Source organism: Arachis ipaensis, chromosome B8 (genome assembly GCF_059453495.1).
Source record: "Arachis ipaensis isolate K30076 ecotype BB chromosome B8, ASM5945349v1, whole genome shotgun sequence".
Classification (NCBI taxonomy): Eukaryota; Viridiplantae; Streptophyta; class Magnoliopsida; order Fabales; family Fabaceae; genus Arachis; species Arachis ipaensis.
The window spans coordinates 8,819,316-8,842,627 of NC_142443.1; the positions used below are offsets into that span (position 1 = coordinate 8,819,316).

General features: G+C 37.4%; 3 protein-coding genes across 4 annotated transcripts; 1 reads left to right on the forward strand and 2 right to left on the reverse strand.

The window, feature by feature from the left end:
- Positions 1-1,503: 1,503 nt before the first annotated feature.
- LOC148547129 (G-type lectin S-receptor-like serine/threonine-protein kinase At4g03230) lies at positions 1,504-5,476 on the reverse strand. 2 transcript variants are annotated; one of them, XM_088496394.1, is made up of 8 exons: positions 4,029-5,476; positions 3,501-3,953; positions 3,242-3,364; positions 2,953-3,155; positions 2,642-2,852; positions 2,304-2,541; positions 2,048-2,198; positions 1,504-1,956 (listed from the first exon to the last, which is right to left on the reverse strand). In XM_088496394.1, exons 1-8 carry the CDS (start codon positions 5,362-5,364, stop codon positions 1,651-1,653), a joined length of 3,021 nt encoding a protein of 1,006 aa, XP_088352520.1. In that variant the 5' UTR covers positions 5,365-5,476; the 3' UTR covers positions 1,504-1,650. The 2 variants fall into 2 exon arrangements, with proteins under 2 accessions (XP_088352520.1, XP_088352521.1); XM_088496395.1 differs by having other exon boundaries at positions 3,242-3,286; positions 4,029-5,468.
- An 886-nt stretch (positions 5,477-6,362) lies between these two features.
- On the reverse strand, positions 6,363-10,644 carry LOC107612578 (G-type lectin S-receptor-like serine/threonine-protein kinase At4g03230). The gene is made up of 8 exons (XM_088496392.1): positions 9,154-10,644; positions 8,587-9,045; positions 8,297-8,413; positions 8,004-8,206; positions 7,692-7,902; positions 7,335-7,572; positions 7,076-7,226; positions 6,363-6,985 (listed from the first exon to the last, which is right to left on the reverse strand). Exons 1-8 carry the CDS (start codon positions 10,514-10,516, stop codon positions 6,680-6,682), a joined length of 3,048 nt encoding a protein of 1,015 aa, XP_088352518.1. The 5' UTR covers positions 10,517-10,644; the 3' UTR covers positions 6,363-6,679.
- Positions 10,645-15,578: 4,934 nt separating this feature from the next.
- On the forward strand, positions 15,579-16,473 carry LOC107610452 (uncharacterized). The gene is made up of 2 exons (XM_016312502.1): positions 15,579-15,923; positions 15,967-16,473. Exons 1-2 carry the CDS (start codon positions 15,579-15,581, stop codon positions 16,471-16,473), a joined length of 852 nt encoding a protein of 283 aa, XP_016167988.1.
- The last annotated feature ends 6,839 nt before the right edge of the window (positions 16,474-23,312 follow it).

The window sequence follows — 23,312 nt, forward strand, 5'->3', positions numbered from 1 at the left end:
ATGGATTCTAGCTTATACCACGAAGATTCTGATTAAGGAATCCAAGAGATACTCATTTAATCGAAGGTAGAACAGGAGTGGTTGTCAGACACGCGTTCATAGATTGAGAATGGTGATGAGTGTCACGGATCATCACATTCATCATATTGAAGTGCGAATGAACATCTTAGATAGAAACAAGCGTGTTTGAATAGAAAACAGACATAATTGCGTTAATTCATCGAGACACAGCAGAGCTCTTCACCCCCAACAATGGAGTTTAGAGACTCATGCCGTCAAAGAGTATAAAGTTCAGATCTAAAAATGTCATGAGGTGCAAAATAATTCTCTAAAAGTTGTTTAAATACTAAACTAGTAACCTAGGTTTACAGAAAATGAGTAAACTAAGATAGATAGTGCAGAAATCCACTTCTGGGGCCCACTTGGTGTGTGCTGGGGCTGAGACTTGAGCTTTACACGTGCCTAGGCTGTTTCTAGAGTTAAACGCCAGGTTGTAACCTGTTTTTGGCGTTTAACTCCAACTTGTAACCTGTTTCTGGCGTTTAACGCCAGAATGCAACATGGAACTGGCGTTGAACGCCAGTTTACGTCGTCTATCCTTGAGAAAAGTATGGACTATTATATATTTCTGGAAAGCCCTGGATGTCTACTTTCCAACGCAATTGAGAGTGCACCAATTGGAATTCTATAGCTCCAAAAAATCTATTTCCAGTGCAGGGAGGTCAGAATCCAACAGCATCAGCAGTCCTTTTTCAGCCTGAATCAGATTTTTGCTCAGCTCTCTCAATTTCAGCCAGAAATTACCTGAAATCACAGAAAAACATATAAACTCATAGTAAAGTCTAGAAATGTGATTTTTATTTAAAAACTAATAAAAATATAATAAAAAGTGACTAAAACATATTAAAAACTACCTAAAAATAATGCCAAAAAGCGTATAAATTATCTGCTCATCAGGAATCACTCCATCCATCACTTACAATGCTCACTCCCTTTCCACTCCATGAATTCTTAGTAGGTTCTAACATTCTCTCCACATGTTGCTTCTCTTTCTCAAACAAAGTTGTCCTCAATTTATTATATCCAGGAGGAATATAACCATCAATATAATTATTGGCAGCATAAGAAAAAGCTTTGACAAAATACGGATTTTTTGCTAGATGAAAAGGTAATCCAAATGAAAAAAATATTCTAGCAATATGTAAATCTAGAGTCTCCCTTGCATTCACATTAAAAGCTTTCTCTAAAGGTCCAGTAGCTCTTCTTTTTCTTGAATCAAGTTCACTTGCATTAGATAAGGGTGGAAGAGGAATTGACTTAGCCTTTTTACTTTCATGCAACAATGTACTTTCACTATCAAGTTTCTTAAGTTCTTCAAGCTTTGTTGATGTAACTTTTGCACAAAATCTAATTTCTTTTCCTGAAATCTTCAATAAATGAGCACACTAGTCATAGCTTAAATTTGTGTGATTCCATTTTCTTTACATTTTATCTTTCTTTCTTTTTCTAACGTTTATTTAGCTTAAACCTTACACGATAATCAGCGAAAAGGATCATATCAAGATAAATTTCATGATCCAAAGAGCATCTTAAATTAATCTTTCAAAGAATTTTCTATCATATTTTAGTCTAATCCACCATGTACTATATCTATCTTCCTTCTTGATAACTGCTCTCAACTGGCATAGTTGTCTCTGGTTTGCTTGAAGAAGAAGCAGTAGTGCTCCTAGTCCTTCTAACTGCATAAAATGTTGGTTGTGTAGGAATAGGGATGGTTGCAATCTCGCTATCAAGCATTGTCACAACATTTGACATGGTTGGTCGATCACCTGGTTCATCTTGCACACACAAGAGTGCAATTTGTGAACACTTGATAAATTGATTCTCGTTGCAATTTCCACTGAAAGATGCATCCATTAAATCCGTAAGCCTATTCTCTGTCCATAATCCCCATGCCTGAGATAATGTCCATTATTGTAATCAAGTCAGCATAACAACAAAACAAAAGAACAATAACAAAGAGTACTGTAAGATACGAAAAACATACATATCCCAAAAGGGTAACAGTTTGTTTGAATTGATAGAATCCTGTGTTCTTTTTTCCACTTAGAATCTCTAATATGACTACACCAAAACTGAAAACATCAGATTTGATTGAGAAAAATCCATCCAAAGCATACTCTGGTGCCATATATCCACTGAAAAAAGATTTATTGTAACATGTCACAAAACTAATCTCCATGTGTAAATATCTTCTGATAAAATATGTTATGATTACAATTGCATAGTCTTGGAGAACTTACTATGTTCCCATGACTCTCTCTGTGCTTGCTTCAGTTTCTTTTCCTCCAAATATTTTTGCAAGTCCAAAATCTGAAATCTTTGGTGTCATATCCATGTCTAAAAGAATGTTGCTAGTTTTTAGATCTCTATGAATTACTCTTAGTATAGAGTCTTGGTGAAGATATAGCAATCCTCGTGCAATGCCCAAAATTATGTCAAATCGCATTTGCCAGTTCAGGAGCAGAGTTCGTGTCCGATCTACCACATGGATGTTCAAAGAAACAAGGTTAATAATTTATGAAAACAAAAATTAAGATTTACTTCCTGTAAGTTACATAATGGACCATGTGAGATATACCAAATATAAATGAGTCCAAACTTTTGTTTGGCATATATTCATAGAGTAAGATTTTTTCATCCCCTTTTACACAGTAGCCTCTGAGTCTAACAAGGTTCCGATGTTGGAGTTTGGCAATTAAAACAGTCTCATTCTTGAACTCCTCTAACCCTTGAGTAGAAACACTTGAAAGCCTTTTTACTGCAATGTCTTGACCTCCAGGAAACCTTGCCTAAATAACAGTTAATCCATGCATATGTCATGACAAACTCTTGCATAGCTTGATTGCTTAGTTTGCAAGAAATTAAAGTTAAATGAACTAACTAAATTACCTTGTAAACTGGTCCATAACCTCCTTGTCCAAGCTTGTTTGAATCTGAGAAATTATCAGTAGCTGCTACAATGCTTCCAAAAGTGTAAAATGGCACTTCAATCCCTTTACTGTCTTTTTCTTCTAAACGTCCCAAACCAATTAAAGCTTTAACATGCCTTTCAGTGTCATACAAGCTCTCCTGAATTTGAATGTTTTCCCTGTCTGAACTCAATACAGAGATGAATTATGATCATTATGAAGATGAGATGTGTGTGAATAATTGAAAGTGCAAAACCAAAAATTTTTACCTATCACTTTTTTTCTCCTCACATAAGCAAATACCATTGTGCTTGCTAGAAAAATCACACCAGCAAGAGTTACTATGAGAATCAAATGTACTCGGTCCCTCAAATGATTTTTTGATTTCTCATCTGTGCAATGAAGTAAATAAAATGCATAGAATAATTATAATGTAGAACCCCAAAATTTCTGGACTAATGTCTTAGCCTAGCAGCCTAGCATAAATGATTCATCTAACCTTGAGATTACATAGGATAGAAACCTAACCTTGCATACAATTTGAAATTGAGGAATTCCATTGATATTTTGGATCACAAAGGCACTTGTTTTTCCCTTCAATTGTTGGCATGCATCTTGAATGGGGAAAACCCCTGCAGTCATTAGGCTCGTTACAAGGTCGTTCGAGTGGCGGTTGCCAACTGATCTCTATTTGATCCTCTTTAAAGCACCAGTTAGTCACATCAAATGGAGGATCAGGTTTTTCATTTTGATAGATGTAATCACAATGATATGTATCATCCGTTTCGATGTAAAACTTTCTGGCATTTTCGTCGATCCAAGTAACTCTTTTCAATTGTCCTCCGGGCATCATGAAACTTACCTGCCCTGTTGAGTAGCTGCAATTGAACTTATAGTATTCCGGGTCTCCACAGTTTGGCCCTGTACTTAGCGGATAAGGAATTGTATATATTCCGCAAGGATTACATGCCACTGTTCGCCCTGCACAGAAATATATACACTTCAGGCTCAGTTCAACTTGTTACAATTTTGGTTGCCAAATCATGTAAAATTTACCTATATCTGAACTCTTGACAAGAACAGCAAGATCACCACCAGCGACTTGGTCTACTTGAAGAGTAGTTAAATCATTTGTCCAAATCTGACACGAAGAAGAAGTAACGACACGATAGTTGTTAGAAGTGTTGTATGCATAAGCCTGGCACTGTGGATGAGACATGTTAAAGCACAAAAACTTGCATTCTGCTTCAGTCTCTGTGTTATATTCCTTTTGATCTAACTCATCGAGTCTTATGTTAGGTAAATTGAGGAACACCATGTCTCTATTGTCGCCATGGGATTCTGACTTTCTCACACATCCTGGGAATTTCATCCCCATTTCATAGCTCTGAGTTTCATACTCTGAAGCGAGCCTAAACCCTGGCAAACACTTGCATGGCATCCAATCATGGACGTTGCAGCTGCTAAAGGTACCACAGAAATTGTGTATCTTGCATATGCTTGAAGGCTGCTTCCATTGCATGATCCATTCAGATTTTTCCCACTTCCAAAATTGTAACTCTCCTGTAGAGTTCATCACGATCCTTGTGTCTTGGTATAAATAGTACAACGATTTCGAAGTGTTTGTGTTGACATACTTGGATCGACGATTTTCTGCACCGGTGAAGTTTGTCAAGTAGTCAAGCACATCAGGGGACAAATCATCGGAATTGAGTCCATCATTCTCCCAGTGAAGTTGGTTTTGGCCATCCATGATTCTGAAACGGTTGTTTCCTGTTTGAGACATCTTGAAGGTGAAGAAGCTCTCTCTTCCACCGCCAATGCCGTCGTATCTCCAAGAAGTAAGTTCCATGGATCTGTCTATTTCCATTCCGGGAAGAAACGTGTCTGTTGGGTCTTGAAAGCTTTGCCAAATTATGTAGCTTGTTCCATTGCCATCATCATCATGCTGGAACAACACTAAGTTCCCAGAGTCGGTTAACTTGACTGTTCTGTTATTGGAACTGGATTTATCAAGTTTAGAAGACCAGAACGTTGACCCTGATTCATTTGTGACTAGAAGATTTCCATCTTGTGCAATTTGGAAGACTCCTCCACCATTGGAACCCAGAACAGGATTGTCTCTATTTGCAACCCAAACCATTACTGTTTTTCCTGGGTAAGTTCTGTTGGTGTTGTACCATATTCCGAGGTAACTTTGACTTGGGTTTTCCAGAGGAGAGAAGAAGCCTAGTACGAATTTTTCACCAGCTGAAGCAAGAACTTTTGTAGTTCTAGGTATGCTTTGGCCGGTGATTAGAGTATCTTGTGCAGAATGCGCCTGCAAAAAATCATAGAGGAGGAAGAGTAGAAGAAGAAGAAGAGTGATTGTTCTCATGTTAGTTATCATCATTTCATTTCATTCATTGATTGTCATGGAAACTACTTTGTTTTTAAACCTAACAGCACTCAACTGGGGGGACATTCATCAATGGTTGAAAAAATACTATTCAAAGTTCAGAATCTCTCATTATTTATTGGTCATTAATAATTATTTTCCTCCTATTATAAGTTTGATTTGTATATTTGTAATTTGTTTTCCACCTCATCAGTTAAGTATCTAACAAAGTATAATAAGTAATAACAATGTGGGAAAAGGTTCCATTTTTTTCTCTCCAAAATATCACTTTCACAATTGACCCATGTAGAAACAATAAGATACATAATCCTCAGTTCCAACTTTTCATATAATAATAACAAAATATACTTGTGACTTCTGAATCCAAGAAATTGTCTACGACATGTGTCTTTACTCCTTAGCTTTTTGCTGCCAATATAAATAAACAATTCAACAAGTTGACTTAGTCAATTATGACTGATACTATGCCTTACCTCTCTTGGTGCTATACAAATACAAGTCAAAGTCGTCGGGTGAGATGCTAGCAGCTAGCAAGTGTAGCTACAATATTTTATGGAGTAGTAAAAAATTAATTAGCTAAAGAAAAAGAAGAGATACTATTTAAAACAAGTATGCTTGCAGTGGCTAATCGGGTACCTAAATCTTGATAATAGTCTCAATCATTGATATATCTTAACCTTTGTAAAACCTCGTCTCTAGAGAGCTCTTGTTACTCCTTTGGAACTGTGCAGTTGACTAAGTTATGCTAGAAAAACAATGGTTTCGGTGTTCCTTGGTGAGAGGTTTTTCGTTCGATGAGTGCTTTTAACTTTCTGTTTATTTGAAAAAAGTTTAAGTGGCTTCAAAACTAGTCAATTTATTGGTGTTTACAACAAATTACTTGCCAAAAAAGATCTTACAATAGTATATATAACTTGAACCTGTGTTCTTGTACAAAATATGTTTTGAACCATTATACACAAACTTCCATTAGCTTATTTTCAACTATCTTATTTCACAGGACAATGAATCTCTTTGTATTAACACGTTTCACATATTATATTTCGGCAAATTCATACTAAAAGTTGATATTTAACCAATTACAGTTTGTTAGTATTTGCAGAGATAGAAGAGAAATGGCACAATGTGCCAAATATGTGGATTTCTGCACCTCCATAGGTTCCTTGCAGAGGAATCAACATTGCTCTTCTTATAAGCACACAGCTATAGCTTAAATTTTTCATGATTCTATTTTCTTTAAACCCTATATACCATAACTTTTCATGATTCTATTTTCTACCATATTAGAGTCTAATCCACCATGTACTATCTATCTCCCTTCTTGATAACTGCTCTCAATTTGCATGGTTGTTTCTGGTCTGCTCGAAGAAGATGCAGTAGTGCTTGTAGTCCTTCTAATTGCATAAAATGTTGGTTGCGTAGGAATAGGGATGGTTGCAATTTCGCTATCAAGCATTGTCACAACAGTTGACATGGTTGGTCGATCACCTGGTTCATCTTGCACACACAAGAGTGCAATTTGTGCACACTTCGTAAATTGATTCTCATTGCAAGTTCCACTGAAAGATGTATCCATTAAATTCATAAGTCTATTCTCTGTCCATAGTCCCCATGCCTGAGATAATGTCCATTATTGTAATACAGTCAGCAAAACAAACAAAACAAAAGAACAATAACAATGAGTTAGAAGATATGGTAAACATACATATCCCAAAAGGGTAGCAGTTTGTTTGAATTGAAAGAATCCTGTGTTCTTTTTTCCACTGAGAATCTCTAATAAGACTACACCAAAGCTGAAAACATCGGATTTGATTGAAAAATACCCGTCCAAAGCATATTCTGGTGCCATATATCCACTACAAAAGAAAAAAAAATCGATTGTTATATGTGGCAAACTAATAATCATGAGTAAATATCGGCTAATGAACAATATGTTTACAATTGCTTAGTCTTAGAAAACTTACTAGGTTCCCACAACTCTCTCTGTGCTTGCTTCGGTCTCTTTCCCTCCAAATATTTTTGCAAGGCCGAAGTCTGAAATCTTTGGAGTCATATCCTCATCTAGAAGAATGTTGCTAGATTTTAGATCTCTATGAATTATTCTTAGTCTAGAGTCTTGGTGAAGATAAAGCAATCCTCGTGCAATGCCTAGGATTATGTCAAACCGCATTGGCCATTCAAGGAGTAAAGTTCTTGAACGGTCTTTAATTTCAGTGTTTGAAAACACATCAAAAGGATCAAGGTTAGTACATTTATGATAACAAAAATCAAACTCTACTTCTTGAAAGTTACAAAATACAATATGTGAAAGTGAAACATACCAAATATGAAAGAGTCCAAGCTCTTGTTCGGCATGTATTCATAAAGTAAAATCTTCTCATCTCCCTTTATGCAATAGCCTCTGAGTCTAACAAGGTTCCGATGTTGGAGTTTGGCAATCAAAACAATCTCATTTTTGAATTCCTCTAAGCCTTGTGTTGAAAAACTTGAAAGCCTTTTTACAGCAATATCTTGGCCTCCGAGAAACCTTCCCTGAACAACAATAATCTATTGTCATGAAAAAATCTTGCACAGATTCATTGCTGAGTTAGCAAGAAATCTAATGTTAAATGAACTAAGAAAAATTAAATAACCTTGTAGACTGGTCCATAACCTCCTCTTCCAAGCTTGTTTGACTCAGAGAAATTATCAGTAGCTGCTACAATGCTTCTGTAAGTATAAAAAGGCACTTCAATGCTTTCACTGTGTTTGTCTTCTAAACCTCCCAAACCTATCAAACCTTTGACTTGTCTTTCACTATCATGCAAGCTCTCCTGTATTAGAATGTTCGCCCTGTCTGAATTCCATAGCTCATTTTGATTAGCATCTAAGAAGAATATAGTTGTGTGAGTAATTCAATGTTCAAAACCAAAATTAAAGTTCTTACCAATCTTGGGGTTTGTCTTGATTCTCCATACATATGCAAATATCACTGGAAATGCTAGCAAAAGCATGACTGTAAGAGTTACAACCAATAGCAATTTGTGGTTTTTTGATTCCTCTCCTGTGAAAGCAAGGAAAGAGGATAAAGATCATCAAAATGATGCAGCCAAAACACCTTCATTGACACGATGTACTACTTAACATTTTAGTTAAGCCGTTTCTCCAAGAAACATGAAAATTTCTTTCTGAAATTCTAAAAAGTGAAAATTGCCAGAGTTAAGAAGGGTGGCTAACCTTGAGTACAACTAAGAGTTGAGGCATCCCAGTGATATTTTGAATGGCAAAAGCACCTCTTTTCCCCTGGATGAAATTTTTGTCGGCATGTTGAATGAGGCCAACCATTGCAGTCTGTGAGGTGATTACAGGGGGGTTCTGGCGCTGGATCCCAACTGACCTCAATTTCATCTGCTCCGTAGCACCAGTTGGTGACATTAAAGGGAGGATCAAGGACTCTATTTTGACTGCTGGAATCACAGCGATAAGAATTGCTGGTTTGAATGTAAAACCTTCTAGTATTTTGGTCTACCCAAGTAACTCGGTACGATTCTCCACTGGGGATTGTGAAGTTAAGCTGCCCTGTTGAGTTGTTGCAGATGAACTTGTTGTAGGTGGCATCCCCACAGCTTGGTCCAGTGCTTAGGGGATAAGGAATTACGTATATACCACAAGGCTCACAAGATTTTGCCTTTGGTGCTGCACAACATAAATTATAGGAAGAGACACCCGTATGTATAAATCTTAACACTTTCTCTAACACAAAAACTTAAACTAACAGGATGAGACACATGAATAATTATATACCTATATCTGAACGGTTGACCAGAACAGAAAGAGAAGCAGTAGCAGCACCATCATCTTGGACCACTTGAAGAGTAGTTAAATCCTGTGTCCAAATTCCACATGTGAGAGGAACACGATCATAATCTGAAACAGAGCGATTATACGAATAAGCTTGGCACCGGGGAAGATGCATGTGAAGGCACGAAATCCGGCATTCATCTTCGCTTTCTGCGGGGGATTTGAAGTCTGGTGCGGTCACTCTCACCATGGTCAAGTTAATGAACATCATGCCTCTGCTGTCAGACAGTGATAGTGTACTTCTGTTACATCCTGGGAATCTGGACCCTCCCTCATCGCTCTGAATCTGATTCTCCTTAAACCCTGGTAAACATTTGCAGATCCTCAAATCATCTGCAATGTCGCAGCTACTAAAGTTGCCGCAAAAATTATATATATGGCACTTGTCCGATGGCTGGTTCGATAACATCGTCCATCCTGCACCTGTAGAGTCTTCCTCTTCCCACTTCAGATACTGTATCTCCCCTGAAGAGTTCATCACAATTCTTGTGTTCATGTATTTCTTATAAAAGGTTTCCCAGGTCCCAGTGCTGGATTTGTTCATAGTGGCTGAAAGTTTCATCGTCCGATTCACACCTTTCGTACGTGAAGACGTAGGGATATCGATCTCTGTCCAGTTAGTTAAATATTCGAGTTTGTCAGGGCTCAGTGCATCTGAATTGAGTCCATCATTTTCCCAATAGAGTTGATCATTCAAGTAGATGACATAACGCTTCTTCCGATAATTTTGAGTTGGAACCATCTTGAAGGTGAAGTTTCCACTCCTTAATTCCATGCCATCCATGTCCATCTGCATTCCCGGAAGAAACGTGTCTGTGGGGTGTTGGAAGCTTTGCCATATGTAATCTCCATCTTCTTCTTCATGGAACAATACCAGATTCCCAGAATCCATTAGCTGCACTCTCCTTGTTTTGTTCGTCGCCGTGGATGCAGAGCTTATTGATGTGGACCAATAGCGTCCTTTACTCGATGCATCTTCTAGTACAAGGTTTCCATCATCTGCAATATGAAAGACTCCAACATTGGAACTCACAACAGGAATGTCTCTGTTGGCAACCCATACCACTGTTTGTTTTCCAGGGTATTGTGTTTGATCACTGTTGTACCATATCCCCAGGTAACTTTCTGATTTGTTTTCGGGACGAGGAAAGAAGCCTAGTACAAATCTCTGTCCAGCTGAAACAAGAAAGCTTGATGAAGATTCTGAAGTTATGTTTTGGCCAGACTCCATAATATCTTTTGCTACAACCACTTGAGAAGTGCATTGCAGCAATGAAACAAGGAAAACTACAAGAGTAGTTCGCATGTTACTGCTAGTTCTGCTAGGAGAATAATGGCGAAATTTTTTATAGTGCTTGTGAGTTGTGATCCTTCATTGCTTATTGATTCTCTGGTGAAGAAATTATGACACAATGTTAATGATCCTTCCTAATACAGATGATGTATGGGACCACTTTTCAGTTTGCATGAAGGAAATAACAAAAAAACAAAATCATATTTAAGGACTTATTTGTAATTTCAGTAAGTTCAGTGGTGGACTAATCTATCACATGATCCAAGACATATGGAAGACTTGCTAGTAGACCTTGTTCAGCCACCCAAATTTATACGTGATGATAATGCATATATTTTCCACAGGTTTGAACGAATGACATGTTATGTGATGCATGCATGCCTGGCTGCTCACATTCAAATTATTTATATTTGAGACTAACTTTACATTGTAAATGTCAGCATCATACCTGACTATGTAGTAATTAATGACATTTATTGTATAATAATACTAGAAAAAATAATATATATTAATTATAGTGACAATTAATAAATATCAAATAAAATAAATTTAAAGTGTTTTGACAGAATTTTTTTTTCTCAAATATTATTGTTCATTTTATTTCTTACTGCATATTCCTCTAACGCAATTCTTATTCTTAATTAATGCAACCGCGTTGGACATGCACTAGTACTAGTCTTCGTGGGTCATATAAAATAATTAATAAATTGCCGCGACATTTAACCCCTGCATGCTTATGTAGAACTCATGCAAGCCCGAGTCAAAGTCTTCGTTATTTGTCAGCTTCTACTTGTTTATATTTGTGGTCTCTGTCTGCACTTCATATATTTACAATTTTCTCTTCTATTACGTACAAGGGTTTATACTTTATAGTTATCACTTATCATGGGAACCAGCTGGAATGCTATTGAGTAGTAATATGGAAAATGGCATTCACTATAATCGATCATCACCGTAACATAAACATCAATGGCTGCAAGCCTACAACCTTGATATTATGTAACAATTGAACTAGTCCTCTTTCAGAGAAAAATAAAATAAAAGCCAATGAAATGGTCCTTCCTCACAAATAGACAAATGATTTTGCTCATTATTGATCCATATTTTGGAGGAGCACTAAGTTTGTGCCTTTGTGCCTTTGTGGGGTGTAGTGAAAGGGTTGGGTCTAGCTTTTTTATTTGAAGCAAAATAGGTATTAAAATCGTGATTTGGCTAATTTGGTTAGAGACTAGGTCGATCCATATTTGTATTTACAATTATGCTATCTTGTTTACCAAAATCAGACCTACTAGTATAAAATATATGTTAAAATATAAATACACGTTGAAAATAAATTAAATCACACATATATTTATACATAAATATATTGGTATGTGATTTTAGTAATTGATTTTAGTATATAAATAATAATGAGAGGCAAATTCATAAAAAATCGGCCAATTCGACGCAAACCGTATGCAAAATCCAAACAATCCACGGTAGGTACACCAGCAGTCCAAATAACACATAGAAGGACGGCTCCTCCACCAATGCTCCATACGATTATTTTTTTTATCTTTATTTATTGATAACGTCGAATTGTATATTTGGTGAATGGTGAGTGTATGGCGTTCCATGTGAATTGCGTTGAGGTATATCATGGACTATCAAGAGCCCATTACATATACATTTTTCAATTTTTCTTTCCATGCTATTAGAGTTTTTTTTTTTTTGGTATTGTTTTTTTTTTTGGTATTGATGCTATTAGAGTATTAATTCTGCCTTTATGTGCAATGTTAGGCCTAGTTGCTCTAGTTTTCAAGCCCACAAACAGATTGGTCTAAGAAGGGAAAGAAGTAATGACCGAAAACAAAAACGGAAACACGTACAAGTAGAAGAGAGAAGAGAGGTATTAGAAGACTAGGAACCCACCCTATCCAAAGAAAAATACTATGAACCCCCAGAACTCCAGTCCAAAAAAAAAAAAATAGTAACCAGATTAGATGATTCTCTGATTCCAATGTTGATTATTGTCAATTCCCAATCCAATATGTGTGTGTTTCACACCCTGTTCTCCAATATAAAATAAAAAATCGATAATATTATTCTACTTTATTTATTATTTTCTTCATATTTTTATAACGTTAAAATACGGCTTCGGATCGGAGTCGGGACTTTACTTTGGCCATATTGTCATGTACTAAAAACTCATCCATGCTGAGAATTCAAATTAAAAGAAAATGACCCAAAAATTTGTGAGACACTATTCATACAAATGTATGCATCAGAAACTATCATCCTTGATTACGAATTTATCGATCATGATTTAATAATACGAGACATAGTGATACGGAAATAAAAGATAAATAAGAAAATAAGGATTCAAATCGAATAAAAAGATACATTGAAATTAAAATAAGAACAAAAAAGATAAGTTGAAATTGAGTACAAAGAGAATCACTCTACTTTCTACCCAATTTCTTGACGCAACAAGAAAGGGACTCCTCAACCTAACTTGTCAACGCCATAGTTTGGAAATTGAATCGAAGGGACTCCTCAACCTTCTATTCAATTCCCCGATGTAACAAGAGAGGGACTCCTCAACCTCAATTGTCCACACCATGGTTTCATCACGAAACCAAAAAGGGGTTTTCAAACCTCTAAAAATTCTATACTACGACTACAATAGCTAAGGAGGTATTTATAACCTCTTATTAGGTTAAAACAAAGAAAACCCTAAAGCCCATAAACATAAGGCCCAATCTAGTAATTAAATACACAAAATCAAAATACATTAAATAAAATATTCTAAAAATGTAAACTAAAATATCTTCTAAATAACTCTTGAACTCTTCATATCACGAACATTTGAAGCACGTATCATTCTCCTCCTCTTCAAAAAAGATTCGTCCTCGAATCTTGTAGGTGAAAAAAAAATAATATATGAAAAGGACAATAATTATAAGGAAGATAATTTTTTTTTTTTGGTTTTTTTCTTCTTTTTTTTGTTTTTTTTTCACTTTATTCTTCTTCTTTTTTTTTTAAATAATGAAACGCAAACGAAAACAAGAACACAAGAACAAAATGAAAGACGCGACAAACACTAGACTCTTTTTTTTTTTTGATAAAAGAAGAACAAATATAGATTAATAAGAATTAATCTAATACCTGAGCTCTGATACCAAATGATACGAAAAGAAAAGATAAATAAGAAAATAAGGATTCAAACTGAATAAAAAGATACATTGAAATTAAAATAGAAACAAAAAAGATAAGTTGAAATTCAGTACAAAGAGAATCACTCTACTTTTTACCCAATTTCTTGACGCAACAAGAAAGGGACTCCTCAACCTAATTTGTCAACGCCATAATTTGGAAATTGAATCGAAGGGACTTCTCAACTTTTTACCCAATTTCCCGATGTAACAAGAGAGGGACTCCTCAACCTCAATTGTCCACACCATGGTTTCATCACGAAACCAAAAAGGGGTTTTCAAACCTCTAAAAATTCTATTCTACGACTACAATAGCTAAGGAGGTATTTATAACCTCTTATTAGGTTAAAACAAAGAAAACCCCAAAGCCCATAAACATAAGGCCCAATCTAGTAATTAAATAAACAAAATCAAAATACATTAAATAAAATATTCTAAAAATGTAAACTAAAATATCTTCTAAATAACTCTTGAACTCTTCATATCACGAACATTTGAAGCACGTATCACATAGTCATTATAGAGTGGCTCAAAATTAAAGTGTCCGGCCTCATAATTGAACACGTTAGGACAAATTTGAATAAAATTAAATGTTATAAATATTTTTTTTAAAAATCATAAATATTAGAAACAAAAATATATTTTATCAGAAAAAAAAGTATACTATATATATATATATGTAAAAAATTAATCATCTATATAAAATATAAAATACATATTAAAAATACTTAAACAATACATATACTTATAAACAAATATATGATATAATTTAGTGATATTTTTTTGTGTATACATAACATTCTTTTATATATATATATATATATATATATATATATATATATATATATATATATATATATATATATATATATATATTATTTTTGCTTTTATGAATTTAAACCCATAATTATTGATTATAAAATAACAAATTTTACCGTCCAAAAAAATGAAAAAAGATCTTAGTGCCTTAAATACTTTGGTTAGACATTAAAATATCAGTGCACATTTTTTTCTTTAGATATAATTTAGTGCATACTTTTTCCTTTAAATATATTTTTTTTATTTCAATCATATTATATATATACTGTACTATATCCCTGTAATCTCGGACAAATTGACTCATACCTTGGTACGACTTATCATGAAAACGGCTTCATCTTAACTTATCGCTTCCCATAATCTTACTACCAGGATCTTGGACGTAACCAACGACTAATTTCACACTGACTGGGCTATAAATCGGGCACTGTACCGACGACATAAGACAAATAAAATTCATTCCAGTAACATACTATCAAATAGACGTCCCGATCATACGCACATTTTTGTTTTTAAGTAATTCCTTTACTGACTTGGGCATCGGAGTCCTTTTTGCAGGTACCACGCTCGGGTCTGAGTTCACGAGGATATTCCCGATTCGGTTCAATCTATTAGACACACTGGGATTGACGTGAGGCCGACGTATAGCTCGGGAGGAGTATCCTTACCAGAACATTTGGCGCCCACCGTGAGACCCTTGCCTCGCTTTTTTATTTTTATAACACCCTTATATCCGCCTTGTACTCTCTTTCTTTTCCGGAACTGAAGCATGACGGATTTCTCAGTGTCTTAAACTCCTCGAACCAACATTGAACTGATGGCTGCCAACGCCGTTCTACTAGCCGAAAACCAACGAATGGCCGAACTCTTGATGACAATGCAGAAAAATGGCGAAGGAAATGACTATAATAAGAAGGCAGACAACAATCAACACGAGAAAAACCTGACAGAATCAAATGCAAAGACAGGGAAAACACCCCCCTAAGACAGGAAGACGACGAACCAATCCTTTCTCGGAAGAAATAATGAGTTTTAAAATGCCTAAAAATTTTACACTTCCAATGACTTTGGCACCGTACAAGAGGATCGGAGATCCTAAAGTCCATGTCACAAAATTCGAATCCATGATGTTTCTTAATAGTGACTCTGATCCCATCTTGTGCCGATCCTTTCCGACCTTTTTGGATGGAGCTGCATTATTATGGTTTTCTAATTTTCCTGCAGGTTCCATAACCAGTTTCGACAAATTTACCAAGTTATTCAAAAATCACTTCGCAACATCCAAAATTTATGTGCGAGATTCAGATTACCTCAGCACGATCAAGCAAGGACAGCACGAAAGCCTAAAGGGTGACATGACACACTTTACAACGGCAGCTATGGAGATCCCTGACTTCAATCCAGAAGTACAGTTGCATGCCTATTAAAAGTGGTCTCTGACTTGGAAAGTTCCCGGAAGCTATAGCTGTGGCAAAACCGAAAACATTGGAGGAGTTCCGGGACAAGGCCACTGGACAAATCGAAATAGAGGAGTTACGTGAAACTCGGAGAAGTGAGAGACTACCATCGCGAAAAGAGGAAGACAAGACATACAGGCCCCATAATAAGGACTCTAAAAAATCTTTTAAACTAACTCCAAAATTTGATTCATATACCAGGTTTAATACCAAGAGGGAGGACAACATTAAAGAGATACTACACAACAAGCTAATAAAGCCGCTGAGCAAAGCAGGAACGTATCAAGACCAGAAGTACGTCGTCAAAAACAAGCATTGTGTATTTCACCAAAATTTCGGCCACACCACTGATGAGTGTGTGGTAGCTAGAGACTTGTTAGAAAGATTAGCAAGGCAAGGCTTACTGAACAAATATGTTACTTCCAGAAATAAGAGAGAATCAGACAGGGACATAGACAGGCCAAACTATAGTTCCGATCGTAAAGAGAAGGGGATATAGCGTGGCCCAGTAGAGACCCCTGCCTCCAAAGGAGTCATTAACTACATATCAGGTGCTTTGCTGGAGGCGAAGTCACTAACGCAGCCATGAAGAGGAACTATCGGACTATGTTGACAATGGAAGGATCTCATCAAGGCCCACCGGTTCCGACCTCAGCTACCCACATCAGTTTCAATACTGACGACTTCAAATCGCAGACGCCGAATTTAGACGACCCAGTGGTGATCTCGGTGCGCATGGGAGAACTAACCGTAAAGAAGGTCTTGCTCGATCCAGGAAGCAGTGCTGATGTCTCGTTCTACTCCACGTTAAAAAAGATGCAGCTAAGCAACAAGGCATTGCAACCATCAGGAGGAGAATTGGCAGGGTTCTCAGGTGAAAGAGTCCCTGTATCAGGTTACGTATGGTTATAAACAACACTGGGGAACCGCTAAACTTAAAAACACTAGACATCCAGTTCCTGGTAGTCGATTGTGTTACTCCTTACAATGTTATTTTAGGATGCCCGTCCCTCAACTATTTCGGAGCTATTGTCTCCACCATTCATCTATGTGTCAAGTTCCCTTTGCAGGATAACACAGTGGCGACGGTACATGCCGACCATAAGAAAGCCAGACAATGCTACAACGCAAGTTTGAAAAAAATCACAAAGGAGACCATTCCGAGAATCAATTATGTATACAATTCGGAAAGCATTCCCACCTTGGCTGAAATGGACCCTAGGGACAACAACAGTCGCCCCTCCCCAATGGACGACCTAGAAAAGGTACAATTGGGTGAAATAAATCAATATACTAACATCGGTTCGGCTTTCTCTGCAGGAACAAGACAAAATCTGGTAGGAATATTGAAGGCCAATGCCGACCTATTTGCCTGGACCCTTGCTGACATGAAAGGGATCGACCCAAACTTCATATGCCACAGGCTGGCGGTCAACCCTAATGCCCAACCTATAAGGCAAAAGAAACGTAACCTGGGCACATAGAGAAGAAATGCAGTAGCGGCAGAAACGTAAAAAATACTTGATGCAGGTTTCATCCGAGAAATCCGCTTTTTCTCATGGTTAGCAAACGTGGTCATGGTTAAGAAGAGCTCAGAAAAATGGCGAATGTGTGCATATTTCACAGATCTGAACAAAGACCACCCGAAGGATTCCTACCCGCTGCCGAACATTGACAGGCTAGTAGACAACACCTCTGGATATCAAGTGCTGAGTTTCATGGATGCCTACTCTGGATACAATCAGATACTAATGCACCCAGACGATGAGGATAAGACAGCGTTTGTAACCGATGAAGGTAATTTTTGCTATAAGGTAATGCCTTTCGGACTAAAAAATGCAGAAGCAACTTATCAGAGACTGATGGACAAAATCTTTAAAAATAAGCCGGACGAAACATCGAAATATACATAGAGAAACAGCACGAAGCCGACCTTCAGAAGATTTTTCAACAACTCTGAAGATACAACATGAGGCTGAACCCAGAAAAATGTGCATTTGGTGTACAGAAAGGGAAATTTCTCGGATTTATGCTCACAAACAGAGGCATAGAAGCCAATCCCAACAAATGCCAAGCCATAATGAACATGCAGTCCCTGAAGACAGTCAAGGAAGTACAACGTCTCACAGGTTGCTTAGCCGCCCTATCCAGATTCTTACCAGTTGCAGGCACCAGATCTATCGTTTCTTCAAAATCATGAAGAAGTCAGACAAGTTTGTTTGGACAGAAGATTGCAAAAAGGCCTTTTCTGAATTCAAATATATCCTGGCATCATCGCCTATACTTAAGAAACCGGAACAAGGTAAACCACTTTTTATATCCCTTTCAATTTCCGCTAACACTATCACTTCCGTGCTTGTAACAGAAGCAGGGAATGAGCAACACCCGGTGTACTTTGTAAGCAAGGTCTTACAAAATGCCGAGAAAAGATACCCGATGATAGAAAAGTTGGCATTCGATCTAGTCATCATTGCTCAACGGTTGAGGCACTACTTTCAAACACACCCAATTATAGTTCGAACCGGTCATCCCCTACGACCTAGCAGGTCGATAGAGCTCTCTGAGTTCGACATATCATATCAGACACAGGGATCACCTAAAGCCCAAGCATTGGCCGACTTCATCTCGGAATTCACGATTAAAGAGGAGACAATCAAAACATGGGAATTATACGTGGATAGAGCATCAAACGAAAATGGATGTGGAGCAGGAATCCTCCTGAAAGACGATACTGGAGTCCAGGCCGAGCAGTCAATAAAGTTTCTTTTCAAAACGACCAATAACCAGGCAGAGTATGAAGCTCTCTTAGCCGGCTTAAGGTTAGCCAAGGAAGTAGAGATCTCCAGCTTAAAAGTACACTGTGACTCTCTCCTTGTAGTACAACAGGTAAACAGTCATTTTCAGGTACGAGATTCGCTCCTGAAAAAGTATTTGAAATCAATCAAAGCCATGGTGAAATTTTTTAAAAATTTTGAAATACTACATATACCTAGAGAATAAAATTGTAGGGCCGATATTTTATCCAAATTAGCTACATACAGGGTAACCAACCAAATAGACAAATTGAATCATCTCACACTAATAGAACCAAGTTTAGATACCAAATCTGTTCTAAGTGTGTCACAGGAAAAAGACTGGCGAAGACCATTTATTCCCTACATAAAAAGTGGAGAAACACTGGAGGGAGAAAGCCCGAGGATATTCAGATACAAAGCAAACCATTATACCCTATTGGGGGAGGACCTATACAGACAAGGTGTTTCTAGGCCTCTGCTGAAGTGCGTTGGTCAAGCAGAAGCGGAGGCTGCCATGGAAGAAGTACATAACGGGGTCTGTGAACACCATACCGGAAGTAGGAGTTTGGCTACAAAAATACTCTGAGCAGGATACTATTGGCCGATATTAAGGAACGATTGTAGAAGTAAGGTACAAAGCTGCGATGCATGTCAAAGATATGCACTGCTCATCCACAACCCGGCCAAGCTACTACATACCTCAGATGTAAGTTGGCTATTTCACAAATGGGGGATGGACATACTCGGACCGTTCCCAATTTCAACAGGTTAGGTAAAGTTTCTTTTGGTAGCAATTGATTATTTCACAAAATGGATAGAAGCACAGCCTCTTGCAAAAATAAGAGCAGAAAAGGTACAAAATTTCATTTGGAAATCAATTATATGTAGATTCGGTTTACCCAGAGAGATCGTATCTGATAATGATAGACAATTCACGGATAAGAAAATTGCTTCATATTTAACCGACCTGCATATCAAACATCGTTTTTCCTCTGTCGAACACCCACAAACTAATGGGCTCACGGAGGCTGCTAACAAGGTTATCTTGCAGGCCTTAAAAAAGAAATTAACAAATGCTAAAGGACACTGGGCCGAGCTTATACCAGAGGTGCTGTGGAGCTATAACACAACACCCCAAACCACAACAAACGAAAGACCATTCCGACTAGTCTACGGCGCAGACTGTATGATACCTATTAAGATCAGCCAGGGATCCACTCGAACCGAATACTTCGACGAGCAAGATAACTCGGAAGCCAGAGCGGCCAAACTTGATCTGATAAATGAAGACCGAAGCCTAACTGAGCTAAGGCAAAAAGCCATGCAGGCAACAATGCAAAAGCAATACAATAAAAAGATGCGACCAAGAACCTTAAAAGAAGGGGACTTTGTATTAAGGCAAATGGAAGAAGTTTAGAAACCACCAGGACACGGGAAGCTAGATGCCAACTGGGAGGGCCCTTTCCACATCTCTAAGGTAATCGGAAAAAGAGCCTACTCTCTCGAGACACTAGAAGGAACAACTCTCCCCAACACTTGGAACATTTCATCTTTAAAGATTTATTACAGTTGAATACCCATTTTAAAAACGAAGTGGCCAGGTACTCTTTTTCCTGATCACGAGATTTTATCCGTAAGGAGGGTTTTACTTGGACAGGTTTTAACGAGGCCGACCATTTCACATCCTTCCAATCACTCTTGAAGGCAAATAAATTTATTACTATCACTCAGACTTTATACTTTCCGAAAAACGACAACATCAAACCAACAAAACAAAGTTGGAAATTGCATAAGCAGTTATTCAAACACTAAACCCGACTTTACATGTCGAGCAAGAGGAGTTCAAAAGACCGACTTCAAAATTGGTATCCAAGAATAAATCAAACAAAAATAATTCGGGGTCAAAATTACAAACAACGATACCCAACCTACCAAACAAAAACCTATTTTTCGAATACAAACAAACTCTAATAATGAGTTCCTATCCGTCAACATGCGCATCAATTATCACTATCTAATCAACAGCATAAAAGTTGGAATCAAAACATTCATCCAAAAGAAATTCATAACTTAAAACCGACGTAAAAAGTTGGATAAAATAAGTTCAAAATACTCCGAACAAAATCGGACAGCCACATACAGTACCAAAATACATACAGCAACAAAAAATTTTTCAAAGGGGGGTGGAATGTTCTCGGCATGCCCCTCGCTAGCTTCGTCATCTACAAGCTCACCATTAACAACTATCTTAGTCACGTTGAGTTTCCCCACATCAAAATTCGGCGAAAACAATGTGACTTGGCTAATAGCACGATCAAAACCAGCTACGAACATGTCCATCTTCTCCTCTTCAAGCTCAGCAAGCGGGAGATTATCTCACCCTTGGTCTTATCATTATCTTTAATCTCAGCTTGCAATAAACGAGTTTGTTCCTGAAGATGACAAACCTCATCTTCCTTCTCCTTCATCTTCGAGGTAATGCCTATGACGACCTCATCCTTTTCTTTCAAGGAAAGTTCAAGTCCTGAAACTTTATCAGCCATCACCTGCTGCTCTGAACCTAATAGCTCGGTAGCACGCCCAACGCACATCAAGCGAGATGTGACAATCTGTATGCACACAATGAAAAAATTCAGAGAAACAAAACAATTAAAGAAAGTCGGTAGATATAAAAACCAACCTGAATAAACTTCCCCATCCCTTCAACTCTAGTCCGACGAGTCAGGAGCATATCTCCAAGATACTGAGACACGCGATTAGCAAGCTCGGATATTGGGAATTGATCACTCCATACGGACTGAGAACTCGTCCCAGGTATAAAGCCATGCAGCCTCCTCTGCCTTTCAAAAACAGACTTCGCAATAGCACCATGATCACCTTCAGAAATCACCTCCAGAGACCTCTCCGACTCAATCCTCTTCCTTTTTGGAGAAGGAGGAGGCTAAGCAGAAGAATAAGCAACATCACCTCCTGCCTCTTTCACAACCGCAGAAGCGCTACTACCTTTTTCAACCTTCTTTTTCAGATAAGCTTGAAATTTGTCCGAACTCAAATTCGGAACCCTACCACCTGCAACAAAGAAAAACAGAAGATGAATAAACACAGCCAAACAAAGATTAAAGTATATAAAACCAATATTGCCTATATACAGTTCAAGCCCTTCTTTGTCATTTTTCTCTTCAAATCTCAATAACTCGGGAATGGATAAACATTCCCCATCAGCAAAATTATCAATCAAAAAGTTTAAAAAGAGGTCTTCCTCTTCACTCCTCTCATCGGATTTGAGGATTTGCAACGGTTCCAAACACCAATATATAGGGTATTTCTCTATCAGTTCACTATCTAAATAGAATGGATATACAGACTCCAAAGAGTGGACTTTCACAAACATGGATTTGAAGTTTTTAAAAGAAAACTTATAGAAAAGGAAGATGGAACGGCCCGGAAAACTACTCAGAAAGACCTAAAGCCCTTTCCGTACCCCTTTTGATTGAAACAAAGAAAAGAAAACATTAAGAGAATTAGGCAAATCCAGAAAATCCATCAGACATTCAAATGCACGCAAAAATGCCCAGGAGTTAGGATGTAACTGCGATGGAGTACAATTTAGCTGGGTTAAAACCTTACATTCAAAATCCGAAAAGGGAAATTTTACATACAACTCAGTCAGACAGGGAATATACATATAAAAATATCCCAAATCCCCCCTCCTCTCACAGACCCTCTCCTCACTAGTACAGGGAAGAAATTCCACACGAACACCAGAACCTTGCCTAACAAACTTCGAGGCTTCTAGCTCACGAAGCGACCCAGTATCGCAATAAGATGACGCATGAGTTTTTACATCAACATGAACCCAATGGTAAGGGTTCTCTTTGTTCACTTCGACAACTTTTAACTTCTCTTTCTCTTTTTCTTTAGCCATTTTTTCAGAATAAAACAAAGTAGACGAGAAGGAAAAAAGACGAAAAGACAGCACAAAGTCGAGAAGACTAACCTCTGGAAGACATGTCTTTTACTTATGAGATTTTGCAACTGAACCTGTATTTTGTGTCTTTCCAAAAAGAAAACGGTAAAGGCTTAATTACAACCCACTACTTTAGTGGGAAGTTGAAATAATAGTGGCACACCCAAGAAGAAACGATCCGCATCCAGCTTAGCTAAAAAAATTATTGTGGCCCAATTAATAAGGTAAAATTTTTTAACCATTTCTTACCCACTTATTTCATTTAAACCTAACAAAAGACATTTATTTTCTAAACCCAAGCTTGAAACGCACGTTGAGCTTGGCGGCTACGAGTATTTCACCTCAAAACACTGAGGTATAACTCTACAAGAAGAAGCTCAACTTGCTGAAACTACAACAAGTCAAGCTTGGGGCTGTGTACTGTACCCCTGTAATCTCGGACAAACTGAGTTATACCTCGGCACGACTTATCATGAAAATGACTTCATCTTAACTTATCGCTTCCCATAATCTTGCCACGAGGATCTCGGATGCAACCGACGACTAATTCCACACTGACTGTGTTATAAATCGGGC